The sequence below is a fragment of the Peromyscus leucopus genome, chromosome 14 (genome assembly GCF_004664715.2).
Source record: "Peromyscus leucopus breed LL Stock chromosome 14, UCI_PerLeu_2.1, whole genome shotgun sequence".
NCBI classification, from domain to species: Eukaryota; Metazoa; Chordata; class Mammalia; order Rodentia; family Cricetidae; genus Peromyscus; species Peromyscus leucopus.
This window is the reverse complement of record NC_051075.1, coordinates 69,076,344-69,097,942: the sequence shown is the minus strand read 5'-3', so window position 1 is coordinate 69,097,942 and position 21,599 is coordinate 69,076,344. Positions and strand designations below refer to the sequence as shown.

Below are 21,599 nucleotides of genomic sequence, written 5' to 3'. Positions count from 1 at the left end.
CACAGTGAGAGCGACGGACCCCAGCAACAGCACCACGGAATAGACCAGTCCCCGGCTGTTGATCTTCACCTGGAAAGTGAAGCACACAGGCCCAAAGCTTGAGTTGCTTGGCCAGTCTTTTCCCAAAGCCCAGCCCTCTTCAGAATATTCACTCTCTCCTCCAGGAAACACAGGGCTCCCTCTGGTGAGCATGCAGGAATGGTCAGGACCTCGTGACAAGGGGGAGCCATGGGTTCAAGTCTGCACTTGGTTCATCAGGAAGTGGCCCAAGATGGGAATAGGTGCCAGTGGGCTTCGTCAAGAGGAAGAGACACTGGTGAGCAGGTAGCAAGCACGGACTCGCTCCTGCAGACAAGACTAGACTGTTCTAGAAGCCATCAAACGAAGTGGCTGCTAAGGACCCACATTGGTAGCACATCTCCCCGGAACTCCGGTCTGGAACCGGGTGGACAGATCCTTCCCTCTGAAACATACCTATGCCCTTCTTCAGGAAGTGGCAGGACTTACTGTGGATCCATAATTAATAACCATGGTCTGCAGGCCCCACGGGATGCCAAGCCCCACCAGGATGTCAAACACATTGCTTCCAATGGTGTTAGAGACTGCCATGTCTCCAAGTCCTGGGGGGATAAGCAACACATTTCCTTCCATCAGGAGTTGGTCTCAGGGAACCCCCACTTCCTCTCTGAGGAAGTCCTAACCCCATACCAGCACTTCAGAATGCGGCCTTATTTGGAGATAACGGGTTATGATGAAGGCATTAGGCTGAACCATGGTCCAGCCCGACTGACTGGTGTCCTAGGAAAAGGAGAAATCCAGATATCAACAGTACACAGGAGAAAATCAGGCCAGGGCAAAGGTCGCCAAGTAGAGGATTCTCCCTCACAGCTGCCAAAGGTGTCAGCTTTGCCCATGTCTTGACCTTGGCTTTCCAGCCTTCAGAAATGTGAGATGTAAACACTGTTTAAGTCCCTCTGCCAATACCAGTTCTAGAAAAGAACACAGGCTCCACCATTATTCTCCTTCAGGTTTGTCTGCTGCCATTCTCAAGGGTCTACCACTGGCTCCGCCTCTTTTAGTTCCTCCATCTCTGCTGGGTTTGGGTGGTGTGGGAGGCCAGCTGGGAGACCGGCTCCCACATTTTACCCCAGGGCATCTTGAGGAGCAAGGGATAAGAGATTCAGATAGAAGGATAGAGAAGAGAGAAACAGAAACACAGGATAACCTTGGGAGGGCCTGAATCCTTATCCACCAGCCCCTCCTGTCTCTTCTAAAGGACTATTTATTGGAATGCCAAGGAGTGGAGCAAAAAATTTCTCCCCAGCACAGCCAAGTGCAGACCCTTTCCAATCACCTGGTAACCACACACATGGTCAAGCTCAAGCCATCTTCTAATGCAGCCTTGCTGAGTGAAGCAAGCTCAGATCTCTCTAGGAAACCTTTATGGGCCTTACCACTCTCACCCGGCAGGTGACCAAGGGCTAATCCTTTGCTAGAGGCTCAGTCTCAGGATTCTGGTCTCGTATCTTTCCACCAAGCCATGATGTATATAGCTGTGCCAAGACAGTGGCATCCATGGCTTTATCTGGGACCACAGAGCATCAGCCCTTACATTCCTGTGGTTTCTGCAGGATGACCTTTCTCTTTCCAATCAGAGGCCATTGTTCCCTTTCCTGCCCCACTGTCCAAGATCCTGTTGGTCACACAGCTGAGGCCCATCCTCTCTTGAGGTGGGGATCATGAATTAGAACACATTTTAAGAAAACACTCGTGTTGGCTGAACTCTGACATTGTTCCAGCACCCACAAATGAGGGCACAGAAGGAACAAGCCTGAAACACCAATGTCTACAACCTAACATAGCTTTGGTAGCTGCGTCATTCATCAGCAAGTCCATTTGGCATCCAGACCTGCCTCTTCACTACCCTCCAGTGTGCCAGGCCATTCCTTCTCCCTCGTTCTCACCGCTGTCCTCTGATGACGCCCAGCACATGCCTCTCCCTCCCTGGTGTGAAAGACTTCAGCTTCTTGGCAGCTTAGGGCTCTGAGGTCTGGATCTCTATGACCCTGGTCCACTAGGCTCCTAGACTCTAGCAATGTGAAGGAACTGTGCAGTTGATTGTTTGGGACCAGCTACTTGTACCTGGTGAGGACAGGCTAGAGATGTTGGAATTTAGAGGTGGGTGGGGGATATAGGAGATGGAAATGAGGGATGATGATGATGATGATGATGATGATGATGATTGTGTCTCAAAACAACTCTCTGGGCTGCACAGGTGGCTGGGAGCTTTAGGGCAGTGTGACACACCCCTTAATGGGCACATAAGTCACCTGGGGCTGTTGTAACATGCAGGTCGTGACTGAGCAGGGACAGTACACGGCCTGAAGGTCTGGGAATATTGTGAGTGCCCCTGTCAATTTCTGCCTGCTACACTTTGACCTGTAGGGAGCCTGCAGAGAGGCCTAGTGCAGAAGCTCCTGTCAGGGAACCCGTGTGATCTCCTGCTTCACACAGTTGACTCTGAACCCTTTGTCATAGAGAAGCTTCTAAGCCGGACCATGTCTACCCGGTCCTGTGGATCACATCGATGTTACCTTATGACAGCTTTGCACTCCAAACCTTAGCCATATTCACACTTCTTCTGCCATGGCTAGTGTGAGACTGTGTCCTACTACAGGACTCTGCTTGTCCTTGTTCCTAAATAAGACTCTTCATTGACACTGAGACCAGCCAAACTGCAATACTTCCTGCTAGCCAGGGTTTAAACCAAACATCCTTTTGTCTTGTTGTCTTTGCCTGGTGCTCACCCAGAGGTGACTTTGTCACCTGTGTGCCGTGGAGTATCCATGAGACTGACTTTTCCCAGGTTCACGTGACTGAATGCCAGCTAGGGCCCCACGTCCCTCCGCTTTCTTTCCACTCATTGTATTTGTGTAAGGTGTTGCCTGCCTCCACTTCATGTCCACCCCAAGCCTCTGACTGTGACTGAATTTAGGATTTTTACAGATGCCATCAAATAAAGTTATACTGAACTAAGTGGGCTCTCACCCAGCATCAGCTGTTTTTATCAGAAGGAAGCATGGCTGCAGAAACACAGAGACACACAGCCTGGAACAACAGAAGCAGAGCTGAGAGGGGTACAGCTGCAGGCTGAGTAAGCCAAAGAGCCCCAGTTCACAGGAGGCCTCAAGCAGGCTCTTCCTGGAATTTGAAAGGTGGCTAGGTGCCCCAGGCTCCAGGCCCTGGGTTTCAGACTTTGAGTAAGGTCAAGTTCAGTTGTGTTGATCTGCCCTAGGAAGCAAACATACTAATGTCAAAGGTCACCCAATTAAATTCCATTCCCCTCAGCTGCTGTTTCCAATGGCCTCTAATTTTCTACAGCAGGCACCTGTCTACCCAGCACTCAACACGATCTCACACTGTCTCAGCCTTTGCATCTCTGGGAGGAATGTGTCTTTTTTCCAGAACCAACCTTTCTCCCTGGTGGTGCCTTCTTCTCCTGTCTCCTGGGGACGTTCTTCCTGTTTGGCCTTCCCATCCCATGGACTTTCAAAACTCTTGCCTACCAGGAAGACATGCACTAGCCCACTCTGGGAAGCTGTCTCCTTGGTAGAGAGGAGCGGAGAACGGAAGGCCAGGCTTAGCAGCTCTTTGGTTTTTGGGTCAAAGACTGTGAATCCCTCCTCATTTTGCTCAACTTGGGTCACTTCACAAACCCAAAAGAAACCCAACATACAAAGCAAAACGCTTCACATCTTCTAGAATTCAGGGGGACAGGAAAGAGCCGTTGTCTAGGATTTTCACGATGCCTGTCTGAGGCAGACATGGTTCTCATTTGTTATGGCTTGAATCTAAAATGTTTCCAACAGGCTCATGCTCTGGACACTTGTTCCTCAGATGGTGGCACTATTTGGGGACACTGCAGAGCTGCTGGGAAGTGGAGTCTAACTTGTGAAAGTAGGTCACTACTTCCAGTTTCTGGTTCCCATCCACCATGATGTAAACACTCATTGCCACCTACGTCTAGTGCCATGTTCTACCCTGCGGTCCCTGTTGTGATGGGCTGAGCTCTCTGGAAATGATGAGCAAAGATAAAGCTTTCTTCCCTTAGGTCATTTTGGTCAGGTAATTTGGCCACAGCAGAACAAAAGTAACTAATGCATATAATCAGTCATTTGCTGTATGACTTCTAGGTTGAGGCTCTGTTCCCAACTCATGCTGTGACCTCAGGACCCATCTCCTTTAAAACAACCACACAGGAAAATACTTCGAAAGATCTAGGGGAGTCCATCCTAGTATTTGCTGTAGTGTGGTTTTCTTTCTTCTGGGCATATCAAGACCATCCCATATCCATCCTGGAGCAGAGATAACTTTGGCCCTGTAGTCATGATAATGAAATGAGGAGAACCATACAGTGACAGTTGGGCCTGTGGGTGACTTCCCAAGCAGGAGAGGAATGAGGATTATTAGATCCTCACCTGGCATTCTACCCTACCACTCACCTCCCAGCTACACAAGGCCTATTGGCTCTAGCATCCCCTTCCCCACCACTCACCCCTGCCTCCTGGTTACACAAGGCCTATTGGCTCTAGCATCCCCTTCCCCATCACTCACCCCTGCCTCCTGGTTACACAAGGCCTATTGGCTCTAACATCCCCTTCCCCCTGCCTCCTGGTTACACAAGGCCTATTGGCTTTAGCATCCCCTTCCCCATCACTCACCCCTGCCTCCTGGTTACACAAGGCCTATTGGCTCTAGCATCCCCCTCCCCACCACTTACCCCTGCTCCTGCTTACACAGACCTATTGGCTCTAGCATCCCCTTCCCTATCACTCACCCCTGCCTCCTGGTTACACAAGGCCTATTGGCTCTAGCATCCCCTTCCCCACCACTCACCCCTGCCTCCTGCTTACACAGACCTATTGGCTCTAGCATCCCCTTCCCTATCACTCACCCCTGCCTCCTGGTTACACAAGGCCTATTGGCTCTAGCATCCCCTTCCCCATCACTCACCCCTGGCTCCTGGTTACACAGACCTATTGGCTCTATCATCCCCTCCCAACCAGGGCCTGTGCAGCTGAGAAGCAGGAGGGAGGGATGCACGGATTCCATGATGCAGCTTCCATGAGGCTGTCATCCACAGTGGGGTGGGACTTTATTATGATGCAGCTGTTTGGAGGTTACCCACATTCCTGTAGTAGCCAGGCCCTCCCTCACCATACTCTGTGTAAGTAATGGCACTAAAGTCTCTGGTTCCCCAGGCTAGACTGAGATGGAGTCATTTCTTGGGCTGTCATTAGTACCCTGTATGGTGTGAAGAGATATGTGCTCCTGTCTCCTCAGGAATAGTGACACAACAGTAGTCACCCCACAAGGGAATCTAATAGATGACAACTTCTAGATACCATGGCACCCTCTGGGCGGGACCTGACAACTGCCAGTTCTAAGAGCCATAGCTCAGCCAGTGGAGATGGGGAGCTTGCCAGAGGGTGCAGGAGGTTGAGGCTCAATCCGTACCTTGTCTTGCCACAATCAAGCTGGCCATGCAGTCTGGAACACTTGTGCCTGCTGCCAGGAAGGTGATGCCCATGATGACATCAGGGATCCCAAGAGTGTATCCGATAATAGTCACCTGCAGAAGAGGCCAGAGTCAGAGATCGGAGTGAACTCACGATGCAACAACCCTGCAAACTCTCCTTACCCAGTGTGCTTTTAAATTAAATGCGATGGTGTTGTAATTAGGAGAAAAATCTTGAATATGGTTTACTTATTTATTTATTTTTGGAGGCAAATTCCCATGTAGCCCAGGCTGGCCTTGAACTTGCTATGTAGCTAAGGATGGCCTTGAACTTGGAGTCTTCCTGCCTCCATCTACCTCCTGAAAGCTGGGATTCCTGGCATGCAGCACCACACCTGCTCTATGTAGTACTGGGGACTGAAATCAGGGCTTTATGCGTACCAGATAAGCACTCTACCAATGGAGCCACGGCCTCACCTTCTTAAGGAAAAATTTTTTTCTGAGACAGGGTCTTACTATGAAGACCAGGCAGGCCTCAAACTCAGAGATTCTTGTGTCTCTGCCTCCCCGGTGCTGGGATTAAAGGCGTGCACCACCATGCTCAGCAGAGAAATCTTTGCATGTTTTTTTTCCCTGATCACGTAGTATCTGCTTATGGCTTTAAAAACTTTCTTTAATTTTTCCCCCATTTTACTTATTTTTTTTATGTGCATGAGAGTTCTGTGTGCATGTAGTTCCCAAGGAGGGCAGAAGAAGCATAAGATCCCCTGGAACTGAATTTACAGATGGCTGTGAGCTGCCACGTGGGTGACAGCAATTGAACCTAGGTCCTCTGGAAGAGCAGCCAGTGTTTTTATCCACTGAGCCATTTCTCCAGTCTTGCATTAAACATCTTTATAAAATAAAATGAAAATGACAGTTAACTACCATTTTTTAAGAGCCATCGACAACCACTATTGACACATTACATCTGTAGGTAGGTCCCAGACTTGAGGACAAAGACAGTCCCTTGGAGGGTTTATTAGAACCAGACCACCAGGCCACACCCCAGAGTCCCACTGTGAGGCCTAACAACTTGAATTCCCAGGTGGTTAATACCCTGAAGCTGCTGGTCTGAGAACATTTGAAAATGTGTGTGCATCCTTGTTTTTGGGAAAAAAGGGAGGTCAGATCATATTATCACTATTCTTTTTGTTTTTTTTTTTTTTTTTTTTTTTTTTTTTTTTTTTTTTTGTGTTTTTCAAGACAGGGTTTCTCTGTGTAGCTTTGCTGGAACTCACTTTGTAGCCCAGGCTGGCCTCAAACTCACAGAGATCCACCTGTCTCTGCCTCCCGAGTGCTGGGATTAAAGGTGTGTGCCACCACTGCCTGGCCACTATTCATTTTGTAACTGTTTGTTTCATGTAATAATATACCACAAATACCTCTCCACTAGCAACCATCGCCTACACACATTTTAAAAAGATGCTTAGATTTCACTGTATGGCCTGTGCATTATAACTAACCCATCACTAATATTTCGATGGATTCTTGTTGGATCCCTATTGAGGACTTACTGTATCCCAGGCAGTCTACAAAGGTATCTTACTCTCTGTCTTAGGGTTTTTATTGCTGTGAAGAGACACCATGACCACAGCAACTCTTATAAAGAAAAACATTTAATTGGGACTGGCTTACAGTTCAGAGGTTCAGTCTATTATCATCATGGTGGGACATGGCAGCATGCAGGCAGACATGGTGCTGGAGAGGTAGCTGAGAGTTCTACATCTTGTGCAGGCAACGGGAACTAATCTGTCTCACTGGACATGACTTGAGCATATATGGGACTCAAAGCCCACCTCCACAGTGACACACTTCTTCCAATAAGACAACACCTACTCTAACAAGGCCACACCTCCTAATAGTGCCACTTCCTCGGGGGGCCATTTTCTTTCAAACCACCACATTCCACTTCCAAAAGCTTGTAGCCATATCATAATGCAAAAATGCATTCAGTCCAACTTTAAAAGTCCCCAGAGTCTGATATAACAGTCTCAAACTTATTTAAGAACCTAAAGTTCAAAGTTTCTTCTGAGATTCATGCAATCTCTTAACTGTAATCCCCTATAAAATCAAAATCAAAAAGTAGATCACATACTTCTGACATATAATGACACAGGATATAAATTACCATTCCAAAATGTAGGGAAGGGAGCACAGTGGGGAAATACTGTACTAAAGCAAGACCAAAAACCAGCTGGGCAAACTCCACAGTCTGCATCTCTATGTCTGAGGTCAAAGTACTCTTCAGATCTCCAACTCCTTTGGACTTGGTTAAATGCAACACATTTCTTTCTCTTGGGCTGATTCCACTCCCAGTTAGCAGCTTTCCTTGGCAGGTATCCCATGACTCTGGTATCTCTAACATCTTGGGGTCTCCAAGGCAATCCAAGCTTCAACTTCATAGCTTCATGCAATGGCCTCTTCAGCCCTCCATTCAGAGACATCCCTGACACATGCCTGGCCTCAGCAGCTTTCTTTAGTCATGGAAGCAAATTCTATAACCCTTTTCTTCGATTTTCACCAAATTATATCTTCACCTATTCTTCACCAAAATATCTCAAGAAAGATCTCTAGGCAACATACTAAAATTCCTCCCCTCTGAAACTTCTTGAGTCAGCTCTGCTACCCATCCCCAGTTCAAACCACACTCAACACTGCTGTCTTCCATGTTCCTACTAGAACGGCCCATCAAGCAGTACTTAAAGTGTTCAACTGCTTTTCTAATCCATAGTCCCAAGCTCCATATTCCTTCAAACAAAAGCATGGTCAGGCCTATCAAAGCAACACCCAACTTCTGTCTTAGTTAGGGTTTCTATTGCTGTGAAGAGACACCACGACCACAGCAACTCTTAATAAGGAAAACATTTAATTGGGGTAGCTCACTTACAGTTCAGAAAGTTCAGTCCCTTATCATCATGGTGGAACATGGTGTTGTACAGACAGACATTATGCTGAGAGGTAGCTGAGAGTTCTAATCTTGCACAGGCAACAGGAAGTCATCTGTCTCACTGGGTGTGGCTTGAGCATATGAGACCTCAAAGTCTACCTTCACAGTGACACACTTTCTCCAACAAAGCCACGCCTCCTAATAGTGCCACTCTCTTTGGGGGCCATTTTCTTTCAAACCACCACACTTTCATAATCTTATCTATCCTATTATTTTCTGCCTACTGGTGAGAAAGACACTATTGTTATGCCAAACGAGAGACAGAGAGGTTAAGTACCAATGTCCGTGGGCACCAGCTGCTCATAGTAGAGCATGGATTCCCAGCCAAATGCTCCAATCTCCTCTGCATCAGTGTGTCTGTAGGTCAATGTCTGAATTGTCATCTTTTTACTTCCTTAAGGAGAAACTCCAAGACACAGACCTGCTGGATCAAAGGCTTCTCAAGAAGATCTTGATGCATAGTCACAGTCTGCCAGTGAATGCCATCTGAACTAATGGCACTGGCAAGGCAGCTGAAGCCATTAGGAGCAGAGTTGGGGCAGTCAGATAGAAAGTCTTAGAGGCATTTGGACTACCCTGGTTTACCCCTTGGCTGCAGCTTGCCTCTTTTCAGAGATATCAACAGTGATATCCCTCAGAACTGATCATATCTCAGTTGTGAGAGTTTTAATTGTCAACTTGACACGTTAGAGTTATTAGAAAGGAAAAAAACCTCAATTGAGAAAATGTATCCATAAGATCTAGCTGTCGGGCATTTTCTTAATTAGTGATTAATAGGCAAGGGCCCAGCTCACGACGGGTGGTACCATCCCTGGGCTGGTGGTCCTGGATTCTGTACGAAAGCAGGCTGAGAAAGCCATAAGGAGCAAGCCAGTAAGCATCTCTCCTCCATGGCCTCTGCTTCAGCTCCTGCCTCCAGGTTCCTGCCCTATTTGAGTTCCTGCCCTGACTTCCTTCAATGATGAACAGTGATATGGAAGCATACCCAAATAAACCCCACCCCCACCCCCACCCCCCGCTTGCTTTGGTCACGGTTTTTCATTATAACAATAGAAACCCTAAGATAACCTTAGAATTACCTGGGAAGATAGTAATAATGAGGGATTGTCTAGATGAGGTTGGCTTGTGGGCATGTGTGTGGGAGGATTGTTTAATTGTGTTAACAGATATGAGAAGAGCCAGACCACTATGGGCAGCACCATCCCTAGGTTGGGGTCCTGAACTATAGAAGCATGGAGAAAGTGAGCTGAGCACTAAGCGTTCATGCATTCACGTCTCTCTCTGTTCTTGAGTGTGGATGTGATATGACTAGTGGTCCTAAGTTCCTTTAGGTTGCTTTCTGTCCAGGTATTTTTTTTTTTCCACAGCAACAGTAATGAAACTAGGACACTAATTAATGGTTCCAGTCCCAGCAACTGCTGTATGACTTCAGACAATCAGGCTTGCTTCTCTAAGCCGCTGCTCTCTCATGGATGGGCTCAGTGGCAAGAATGCAATGAGGAAGTGTAATGTGAATACCTGGCCAGGGCCACATGGCCATGGTGCAGTGTTTCCTTCTATTTCAATCATTTGTTTGTATTCTATGGGGACAAGAAAATGAGAGCCATCAGATTTCAGCGTCCTGAGAGCCCCAGGCTAAAGGTGCTTCCCAAGTGCCAGGCTCAGCCAGTTTGTGTGGATTACAGAAACAGCCCTGGGAGAAGAGCAACAGATGAGTTTGAACATACTGCCCACACTCAGAGAGGGTCCAACACACTACCAGGTACCCCTGCTCTTGCGTGGGGACAGAGAGACAGACACACACACCCCTCATTTTCTCAGACAGTGGCACACTGCTAACATGCCCTGGCCCTGGAAGGAGGGGCTCAGGAGAGGGATAAAAGAACAACTGATTCATCATTACCAAGTCCACACTGTTGACCAAAGGCATCTCCGCAAGCCACTAGCTGTGACATACGAGGTTTGAATCGGTGATGCTGGACATCTTAAGGGAGCCACTGAGCTACAGTGAAGTTGCTAGGAGTAACTCCTTTTTAAACCACTGAACTGTATGGCTAAGAAGCAGCAGGGTGGGGGGGGGTGGACAAAAGATGGGCACAATTTGTAGGTATGCCCACACACTTCAGGGTCTGGGGTCAGGAATGTCACATGAACCTTATTTTACCCTGGACTCAAACTCCAGTGCTCCAAGCCTCCAGATGGGAAGCCATGTTCCCAGCTTCTCTTTGTTCCCCAGTGTCCCCAACTGTGCTTTAGAAAGGACAGTCCATTTGAAGGTCCCTCTGCTTGATACTGACATTGGTGCATTGTTTTTTTGTTTTTGTTTTTTAATTGAGACAAGGTTTCTCTTTGTAGCCTGGCTGTTCTAGAACTCATAGAGACTGGCCTGCTTCTGTTTCCAAGAGCTAGGATTGAAGGTGCACACCTCTGACATTTGTAAGTGGTTCTTCTTAACCCCTTAGAGGTGACAGCCTTTAAGGCGAGGGGTTGGGGATGGCCCAGTGGCTTCACTTCTCCCTGGTGCCCCATTAGGACATAATGGAAGCCAGCACTGGCCACCAGGGCAGGCACATCTTAGAGGTCAAGGTGAGCTCAGAGACACTGTCTTCTTTATCTCCTCTTATCATCAAGAAACCGAGGCCATCAATGCTCAAAGCCATACCACAGGTCAGACTGGCCCAGTAGGGTGGCACTCATGACCCCAGTCCAACCTGGGCTAGGAGTCTGGTTTTCAAAACAAAAGCAGGATTTGTAAATGAAGATACTGAAGGTGGGAGTGTCCCATCTCTTTGCCACCTAGAGCTCTCTGAACAGTGCTGACATTTTCCGTAATGAGAGAGGAAAGAATTTCACAAATTCTTTAATTTGACCTTCCTAATTCCCATGCCTACTCAAAGTTCACAAAATACTCTACTTTTTTTTTTTAAAAAAAACTTGTCATGTTTTGGGAATATGACTTAGTAAACATCATTGGTCCCTTTACAATGTAAAGATGGCTCACTTTTCATTTTGTAAGATGTGAGATTCAATTCCTTTAAGGTGCGGCTATTATCGTCTTTGAGACGCATCTTTTTCTAGGGATGTGGGTAGGAAATATTTCAAGCCCCCCAAACAAACAAACAAACAAGCCAACAAATGTAATCAGGATCCAACAACTGGGCTCTCTCCACACAGGGCTGGGAAAAAGGGAAATGAGACGGTGGCTGGTTGGAGAGCAGGATGTCTAACAATGAATGGGCCAACAGGCTTGAGAGGCAGTGGTGGTCACCCCAACTTCACGGAGGGGCTCACCTCGGCTCCAGGAGTTGGGTCAGTCAGCCACTTGCTCCACTGTAATGGTCTTAAGAGGCAGGACCAGGCTTCAAATGTGTTCTCTTGGGCAGAGTATGTGGTTCAGTACCAAGTACTTGCCTAGCATATGCAGGTCCCTAGGTGACTCTCCACAGCCTATCCTTCCTGCTAGCCTGCATCCTTCCTCTAGGGTGAAGGGAAAGAGGCCCTTGGGCTCACAAAGAACTTCTCCTGGCCCCATTGCCTCAGCAGTCAAAGCCTGCTCACCTCCCTGATGCTGCCCTCTGTGTTAGGAGGAAGAGGAAATGATCTAATGAGGTACATGCACTGACAGACGAGCTTCCCAATGAATGGAAATCCAGCCATATTGTAGCTACCCCCCCCCCTTATTGCTCCTAACCCCCGGCAGAAACATGGGTTTTCCAGTTCCATCATTAGTCCCAGCTATTCAGACAACTGTGGGTTCTCCATGCGTCAGTTTCTCATCAGCAAAGTAGGGACACTAAAAATATTTATCCCATGGGGATGTTAGGAGGCCCAAATGGGGCTTCTATAAAATTGCCCTGTGTGTCTGGCACAAAACAGGGCAGCTTTTTGACAGAGGGTTCCTGCTACCTTTCAGTGACCCCATTTCCTTCCTTTACATTCCTCTGGGAACCCTAGAAATGAGGGGCCCAGGACTGGTGTCTGCTCACTCTGCCCAGCCCATCAGTATAGCCTCTTGTATGTCTCCCTTTCCAATGCCTGCTCCCATCTTAGAGGGGACAAAGCATGGCGCTCACTCTGGGTACACGGAAGGTACTGCGGTCCTATGTTAATACCACTTTCTACTGAGAAAGAGACCGAGGTCAACAAGGCCAGTAACTTGCCCACAGGTGGGACCGGAGCTTAGAAGAGGCTGGGCGGGGGCTGTCACTCACCAGCCACACCATGAGGTAGGAGAACACGGCGATCCACAGCGTGGCCGTGATGAAGGTGACCATGAAGAACTTCTCCCAGCGGGGCTTGCTGCAGTTGGGGATGGTGATGCAGAGGAGGAAGATGAGGGGCCAAGTGAACACCCACTTAGCCTTGTCGCCTTTGGCCTCTGCAAAGGGGGGTGGGGTAGAGCAAGGGGTGGGAGAGAAAGATATTGGATTATGTGATTGCTAGTCCACTCCTGGTTTATTGTTTTCAAGTTAAACTTGTTGTGACTTCAAGCCACTGAGGCCACGGAATTATCCTCCAGCATGTCATCTGGAAGTAGCAGGAGGACTCAATGCTTGTTGGCTGATCAACTTTAGTCCACTGAAATCCTTAAATTGACCAGACAAGGAAGGTGAGCCAGGAGTGGGTTGACACTGGTCCAGGGGAGCTGTGAGGGGGAGGTGGGCTATGGGCTCTGGAGTCAGACAGCCTAGAGTAATTCCATCAACTCTACTTGTTCCTCTGAGGGTAAGGGTCAAACTAGGACAATGACAATGTAGTAACTGGCCTATGGAGTGTGGCAAGCACGGTGCTGAGCGCTTGGCATCTTGCTGTCTTCATCTGCTCATAAGAACATTCTCCTTGTCTTGGTTGTTGCAGGGATGGTGTGACACGGAGTGTGGGAAGCACCAGGCATGCAGCCCAGCACATGGGAGGAGGCAGCAGACGCTGGAAGGCACGCCGAGAACTCGTGTGCAAGACCCAAGAGCTGACGGAAAGCATCAGTATGTGCATGCAAGAAAGGCACGTGTTGGGGCCGGTGAGGTAGCTCTGTGGGTAAAAGCTCTAGTGACTTATTGTACAACTGCCTCCTAAAAATTGTCCTCAAGCCTCCACACAACCCATGCATGCCTGCACTCACACACAATGTGCACATATGACAAAAACAAAATATTTTATTACACACACACACACACACACACATTTCTGCATGTATTTATTTTGTATGAGTGCATGGGGGGTTGCGTCACAGTGCTGGTGTGTGCAGGTCGGGGGACAACTTGTGAGAACCAGTTCTTTCCTTCTACTATGTGGGTCTGGGTCACTGAACTCAGGTCATCAGGCTTGTGTCAAGAGTCACATTGTGTCACATTGTGTCAATGAGCCATCTCACTGGCCCTCAAATATTAAAAAAAAAAATAAAGTACACACACTCCCTCTGAGTACACACCAACAGTTCTCTAGAACAGACTGAGCGTGGGGCTGTAAAACAAGACCCAGTGGGTTTAGAAGGACTGATATCAGGCAGTGTGTGCTTGCCAACCTCAGGGAATGGGATTAGAACTCAATGTTGGGAGGAAGGCTGGAAGATTTGCAAACAATTGGAAGTCACATAGGCCAGTCCTAGTAACTGAGAGGTCAGAGAAGAAATCACGGGGGAAATTAGGAAATACTGCAGGAAACAGAAAGCAAAATGTAAAAGGTCAAAACTCACAGGATGTGGTGGAGACTGGCCCCAAAGGAAATGTCTAACTGTAAATGCCCATGTTGAAGTGGGAACCATTTGAAAACCCAGGACCTTATTCTCCTCCCAAGACAAGACAAAGAGAAGCGAGGATTAGGTTAAAAAACTGCAGAAGAAGGAAGGAGTGGCCATGGAGGATCCCTGGGGTGTGGAGTAGACAGACTAGCTAAACTGGAGAACCTGTCTCAAAAACAAGGTATACGGCTCCTGAGAAATGACACCTGAAATTGATTTCTGGCTTCCACACACATACACTTCCTATACACATGTGCACCTGTGTGCACATTCAAGAGAAAAGGGTTTTGAACAGACCATTCTCCAAAGACACAAATAGCCATCAAACCTATTTTATAATGCCCAACACACAAAATAAAAAAAAAATACATAAGTGTAAATTTCTTTAGTCATTAAGAAAATACAATTAAAATTATTTCACACCCAAAACTATGACTATAGTAAAAAGACATAACAAATATTATCAAAGATGTGGAAAAGTAAAAACCCTCACATATTGGTGGAATAATACAAATGTATAGACTCCTTAGAAAACAGTCCAACAGTTCCCCTAAAGAGTTCAACATAGCGGCCTCATCAGTCACTACCTGGCTTCTCCATGCACACCTGAGAGATGAAGACAGATGTTGTCACAAAAACTCAAATGCTCACACCGTCACCCCAGTGAGGAATGAATAAGCCAGCTGTGCTATGTCAGACCAGGGAAAGACTGAAATGCTGAGGCATGCATGCCTCCATAGGGAGGGGTGCTGGAATGATCCTCACAAGGAGGGAAGCCAGACACAAAAGCCACATAGTGCTAGGCTCCATCCAGATGAAATGTCTGGAAGAGGCTAATCCGGAAACAGACCAGCAGTCACCAGGGAGACAGACGGGACTGGGAATCTTCATTGGTGGATGTATTTGGTGATTTTTTTTGTTTTGTTTTATAATAAAAATATTTTGGAATTATGTACTGACAAGGGTCATATTGTTCTCTGAATACAGAAGAGAAAATGTGCCATATAGAATCTATTTCATGGCATATGGATATCTCCATTTTTTAAATGTCAGAGCAGGTTGGAGTTCATCAATTTCAGAGCTGTGTATGTGCGCATTATTATTTCCTAAATAATTATAATCAAAATGTGTTTACTTACAAAAACAAAACAAAACAAATCAACAATGACAACAGACTAATCCAGACTGCTTATTAGGAGCAAAGAAAACGTGGTTAGCTTGAGATCAGCAAGTCAGCTGGTTATCCATCCAGATGCTGCAATTAGGAAAATATCTGTCTCCTATCTCTTTCCAAAGGCACCTCTCCATACTGGGTATACCCAGCATAAACAGGAGAACCGTTTTTGTCCCATGGTTTGGCCCAAATTCCAGGCTCCCCTCTTGTCAACTACATCCCAATCCATCCGGGCTGCTGAGGAAGGCTGAGGCATTCTAAGACTCCATGCATAGGAGAATAATTAACTTCACGGAATTGTGACCCTGGCCACCTAAGTACCCAGGAACCTCTCTGCAGATAGACACAACACTGCAGAAGGACACATTTCTTTCACAGACACCAAATCACATCAGGCATTTGTCCCTTTGCTGGTATGGGCTTTGCATATTGTTTTGACATCTGTCATCATCTTGGCCCCACCCAAGCAGTTAGCATCAACACCCACCATGGTTTCCTTGGAAACAATACTCTAGCAGACCCTGTCTCTACTGTTGTGGTTTTTAACAGTTGGGTGTTTTACACTGGTGGATTAGAAAAATCACTTTAGTGGATAAAACCAATATTTCCATAAGAAGAAATAGAAAATAATGGGGTTACACATAGTGAAAGCTAAATATCATTCCATGAAACCAGTGTGTGTGTGTGTGCGTGTGTGTGTGTGTGTGTGTGTGTGTGTGTGTGTGTGTGTGTGTTTGTGCATGCACGTACACACATATATATGCATACATGTGAGTATATAGGCCAGAGGTCAACCTTGAATGTCATTCCTTGGGACTTAGCCACCTTGCTTTTATTCTGAACTGGGTGCCATTTCCTCCAGGCTTGTTGGCCTGTCTCACTCTCCCAGCATGAGGACTACAAACACACACCACCAAGAAATAATTTTAAAAGGCCATGAGGCTACAGGGTGATGGGAAAATGTCCACCCCAAGGAACATCCAGTGCTGATGGTCAGTGGTAGCATTCTTGCCTCCCAAATGACAGCCACCCCAATGCTTCTGGAAGCCTCTCCTGGTGCCCAGCCTTTCCCTTCCTGTGCGCCATCACAGACTGATAGATATGTCAACACCAAGGAGAAGGTCTTCTTTCTTTCCCTAACTCGCTGATTTCTCCCTTGAAGTAGAACATTACAACTTAATTATGTGACAAAAAAGTATTTAAGACGAACTGTAACCAAACAGATGGCCCACCATGCCAGAGGGAAAGAACAGATGTAGCAGTTGATGAAAACCTCACACTAATTTGGATGGTTCACTAATTGGACACTTCAATTAAGGGAGTGGCTAAGTTGTGGTCCTGGGGGTAGACTGCACCCCTGGCTGCTGGAGAGATATTCTTGGGCCCTGGAGCTAAGTGTCCACATGGCTTAGACAGTGTTCCTGCTTCTCAAATGCAGAGCCCCTTGGAAGGATCTGACCAGCCTACAGGTCTGATGCTTTGGAAGGTCTGGATGAAGGATCTGGAAATTTGCATTTTTCAAAAAATATTGTATCTCCTCTATGTGGTTCAGGTTGGCCTCCCACTTCTGGCTCCTCCCACTCAGCCTGCAGTAGCTGGAGATACAGGGAGTTGTTACCTAAGATACTTTTATCTGGGCTGGAGAGACAGCTCAGTGGTTAAGGGCACGAGCGGCTCTTCCAGAGGACTCAGGTTTGTTTCTCAGCACCTTACAACAGCCTGTAACTCCAGTTCCAGAGGTCCTGATACCTTCTTTTGGCCTCTCCATGTGCTAGGCATACAAGTGGTGCAGACGTACATGCAGGCCATCCATTCACATTACAAAAAGAAGAGGAGGAGGAGGAGGAAAAGGAGGAGGAGGAAGAGGAGGAGGAGGAGGTGGCAGCAGCGATGACAAAGACATATTTCTAACTAGTTCCTAGAGTTGCTCTTAGGCTGGGCTATAGCTTGAGAACCCCACTGCAGGTTAACTCCATTTGAAAACACTGGAGATATAAGTACCACATCAAAAAGTCACCCATTTGAAGTGTTTGGTTAGGTGGGTTTTAGTACTTACATAGCCATTAAGTACGACAGCATTCAAAATAATGTCCATCATCCCCAATAGAAACCCATACCTATTAATAGCGTTCCCTACTTTCTCTAAACTCTGGGAACCACGGACTTGTTTTCAACCTTCAGATTTAATTATTCTGCACAGCTCAGCTAAATGGGATAGAAATGTGTCCTTTTGTGCCTGTTTTTTTTTTTTCACTTAGCACTGTGTTCATGTAGCAGGTGCTAACACTTTATTCCTTTTCACAGATGAATAATCTTCAACAATATGAATATGTTTTTTTCCCAGGGCTGGGGATTGAACTCAATGCCTGGCATCTGCTAGGCCAGTGCAGACAAGTGCTCTGCTACTGAGCTGCATCCTCAGTTCTATATGAAACTGTATTATGCTTATTCATCATTTAATTAATGGAATATTCCTACTTCTGGGCTTCTATGAATAGTGTGGTTTGAATACAAGTGTTTGTGTGTTTTTGTTTCTCCACTTTGCTGTATTACCTCTTTTTATTTTGAGACATACATATGTATATACATATATGTACACACACACATTTCTGGCCTCTCCTTGCACTAGGCACATAGTGGTGCAGACATACGTGTGGGCGAAACATCCATACACTTTAAAAAAAGAAGAAGTCATATTTCTAACTAGTTTCGAGTGGAAGCAGAGGAGTAGAATCGCAGGTCCGTAGTAACTCTGTTTAACTCTTTGAGAAACAGCTGGTGTGCTGTCTAAAATGGTGGTAACATTTCACTTCCCTTCCAGTAATGTGTAAAGTCCTTTCCCTCCACCTTCTGGGTATTTGTTATCAACTCTCTTCTTTGATTTCAGTCACGTAAAGGCTGTGAAGTGGCACATCACTGTTTTTTGCTTGTTTTTAACAAACAGTCCAGCCATGTAGTCCAGGCTGGCTTTGAACTTGCCATCCTCCTACCTCAGTTTCCTGAGTGCTGGGATTAGAGGCGTGAGCCACCACAACTGGCCTCGCTGCATTTTAAATTAGGATTTTCCTAATGACTTAGATGTTGAGCATCCTTTAGGGCTTATTGGTCATTTGTACATCTTAAGAGAAACATCTACCTTAACCCTTTGTTCATTTTCTGAGTTTGGGCAAAACTTCTCAGTCTTCCGCTGAGTGTGCACAGAAAGTGGCAGGGTTTCAGTGCTGCTTATTATCAGGTTGAAGAGATTTTGTTACATGCTTTCTGAAAAAATTTTAATCAAGAAAGAGTATCGATCTTTGGTTATATTACATTGTCTAATATTGCCCTGTCCCTGTGTGTGTGTGTGTGTGTGTGTGTGTGTGTGTGTGTGTGTGTGTGTGTGTGTGTACTGGGGATGGAACCTCAGGCCTGCTGCCTTAAACTATACTATATTACAACTATTTTTTCTTTTTTCTTTTGAGACTGAGTTTCCTGAGTTGCCCGGGTTGACCTTGAACTTGCTTTGTAGCCCAGGCAGGTCTTGAATTTGAGATCTTCCTGTGTCAGCCTTCCAGCTAGCTGGGATTACAGATCTGTGCCATCAGGTCTGGTGACACTGACTGATCATATGTGTTGATCAGAACTGGAATTCCTGGGATAAACCCCACTTGGTAAAATCCATTTTATAAAGTTAAACCATACCTTGTGGAGACTAACGAACAGCTCATGCAATAGTAACGGCACAAACCGAGTCTTCCACAGGTAGCCTCAGCTGTGGGGAGGGAAGGAGATGTGGTTGGGGTGGGGGGAGACAGTGCTGTCTTGTCATTGGCCAACATTTACACTGTCTCCCACATTGTACAGGCACTGCTTGGAAATATTCTGCTTTCTGTATCAGGTTTTGGAGATGGTAGTCTCCCTATTTCACAGCTCAGTAAGTGGAGGGTTGGTGAAATCCAATGGCTTATTTAAGCATCTCAGATGGCAGGAGATGGTACCAGCTCTTCAGATCTCCACCCTGCTCCCCTGTGCTATTTGCTTGCTTATCCCTGAGTCTCACGATTCCAGATCCGTGGGAGTCCCTCTCTACCCACAGGCTGGCAGGTGCCAACAGTCACGATCCATGCACCGTCAATTATCCCATAGCTTTGGAAGCAACAGGAAAGTCTGTTAAGGTTCTCCAGGCTTTGGGCTGCAGAGATGGCTCAGAGGCTAAGAGCATGTGCTGCTCTTCCAGAGAACCCAAGTTCTGTTCCCAGCACCCCCTTCAGGGGGCTCACAATGGCCTGCAACTTCAGCTCCTGTTTGATATGTATGTTCTCATACACATACACAATTAAAAATAATAGACAATCTTTAAAAGGTTCTTCCATCCTCTTAATCCTGGGAATAAACTTTACAACCAATAATTTTTTGTTATTTTTATGACATTGATGAATTTAGATTCTTCTCATTAATAATACTTCTCATTATTCTTCTCAATAAATTGGCTGTTTTCTGACAGGCACTGTGGCTTTGTAACCAACTGTAGCGCTATTGGGAATCCAAGCACTGATGTGCACATAGCTGTGTGACCTTGGGAGCATAGTCACCCTCTCTGCATCTTGGTTGTTTTGTTTTTTTGCTTGTTTAGTTTTTAGCTGAAAATTGGGAGAGCAAGACAAGTTTCTCATGATGCACATGGCTGTGCTGAACAGGGCCTGGCGCAGAGGAAGCACTAATTAGAGCTACTCTTGTCCCTCCCCCATTCTCTTCCACCTATCACATGCCTCCTTTTCAAGCACTGCTTGGGGTTCTGAACAGATGGGTTTTGATCCTGAGGGCTCTAGAGGGTCAAAGAGGAGTTCAGCAGGTAGAGATCTGTGGCTGAGGTTTGCAGAAGGGGAGCATGGGAGAGATGGTATGTGGGGAAACATTAAACATCAGTAAGATTGGGGGCAGGTCCTGCTCAGGGTTAACACACAGGTAGGCTGGCAGGCTGGTGGACAGGGACACCCCCCCAGGAAGAGTCTCTTCCTGGCAGCAGACCCTGGAGGCCTTCCTGAGGGCCTGGTCTTCCTCTCATGCTGATGAGCAACTAAGGGAACTCTGTTAGGCTTCTTGAGAGCATAGCTGTGCTGTGTCCCAGAGACCATTGTCCTCAAGTCCATCAAGAGATGCAGCCCTGACCTGCATCTCTCTGTCTATGGAGAAGTCAGAGTCCCCTCATTTGGGGACTCACGAGACCCTTGGCCCAGCCCCTCGGAGCTTCCTGGTCCTCATCTGTGGGAGAGTCCTGCCTACCCCCTGCCCACCTCCTCAAGGATGCTCAGTCTTGCTAAGGAAAGCTGAGGATTCAAATGTAGGCTCTGCCTCTGAGGGACTTGCCTTGAGTTCAGAGGCCCTAGAATGGGTTCAGTGGTGGATGAATGCCAGAAGCCCTGAGGGACTGTGAGTACTTTGCTGGCCCCATCCGGCCCTCTCAGCAGAGTGGGCTCTAGGGCCCAGTGCTCACCAGACACAGAGCTAGCAGCACATCCTTCCTTCCCATTGTCCGTACCATTTTCACTGAAGCCAAAAGAGGGCACAGCCAGAGGCAACCATTTACAGTCAGACCTGGGTGCCAGTCCCAACTGTGGCTCCTATTCACCTGTATGGGGCTTGCCTAATCCCAGACTCCTCATTAGGGAAATGGGATTCCACTAGCTCTCCTAGCACGGCCCCTGGCAGAGTCCAAGTACAAACATAAGATGTTTAGCAGATATTACGGACCACTGGGGGTAGGGAAGAACCCTGCTATGCAGCCAGAGCCCACCCATCTCTCAGCCTCACTAAGCTCTGTGGGCTCCCCGGGCTCCCCCGGCCTCAGGTCTCGGTTAGCAGTGAAGGTGCTTTATTGCTTCCCCAACTTCACCATGACTGACCCGCAGACACTGGGGTACTAAGGTGGCCCTTAGCATCTTCCATGGCCAGGTGTCGTATCCGTGGTCTGCCATGTACCCCCCCACCTCACCCACCCACCCCCTGTCTGTAGAAGCTGCAAAGAAAGTGAAGGGCATCCTCCTCCTCCTCCCCCTCCTCCTCATTCTGGCTTCCCAGAAGGTTCCTCAATCTGAAAAGCAGAAGCGAGGAGAGGTGGGCCCCCCTCTCCCCCTTTTCTGTGGCTTTGGGTTCATGAGCATGGAGTAGGCTGCAGGAGAATTGTATTTGCTATAGCACTGAG

The 21,599-nt window shown here is 47.1% G+C and overlaps 1 protein-coding gene across 2 annotated transcripts in view; it reads right to left on the bottom strand.

The window, feature by feature from the left end:
* Window positions 1-21,599, bottom strand: part of Slc24a4 (solute carrier family 24 member 4) — a 142,284-nt gene that overhangs the window by 4,147 nt on the left and 116,538 nt on the right. For both annotated transcript variants that reach the window (XM_028888294.2, XM_028888297.2), the window contains exons 13-16: window positions 12,719-12,885; window positions 5,518-5,632; window positions 508-620; window positions 4-69 (exon numbers count right to left, since the gene is read on the bottom strand). In XM_028888294.2, the coding sequence (XP_028744127.1) occupies window positions 4-69; window positions 508-620; window positions 5,518-5,632; window positions 12,719-12,885 (461 nt within the window). The remainder of the gene's footprint in view (window positions 1-3; window positions 70-507; window positions 621-5,517; window positions 5,633-12,718; window positions 12,886-21,599) is intronic.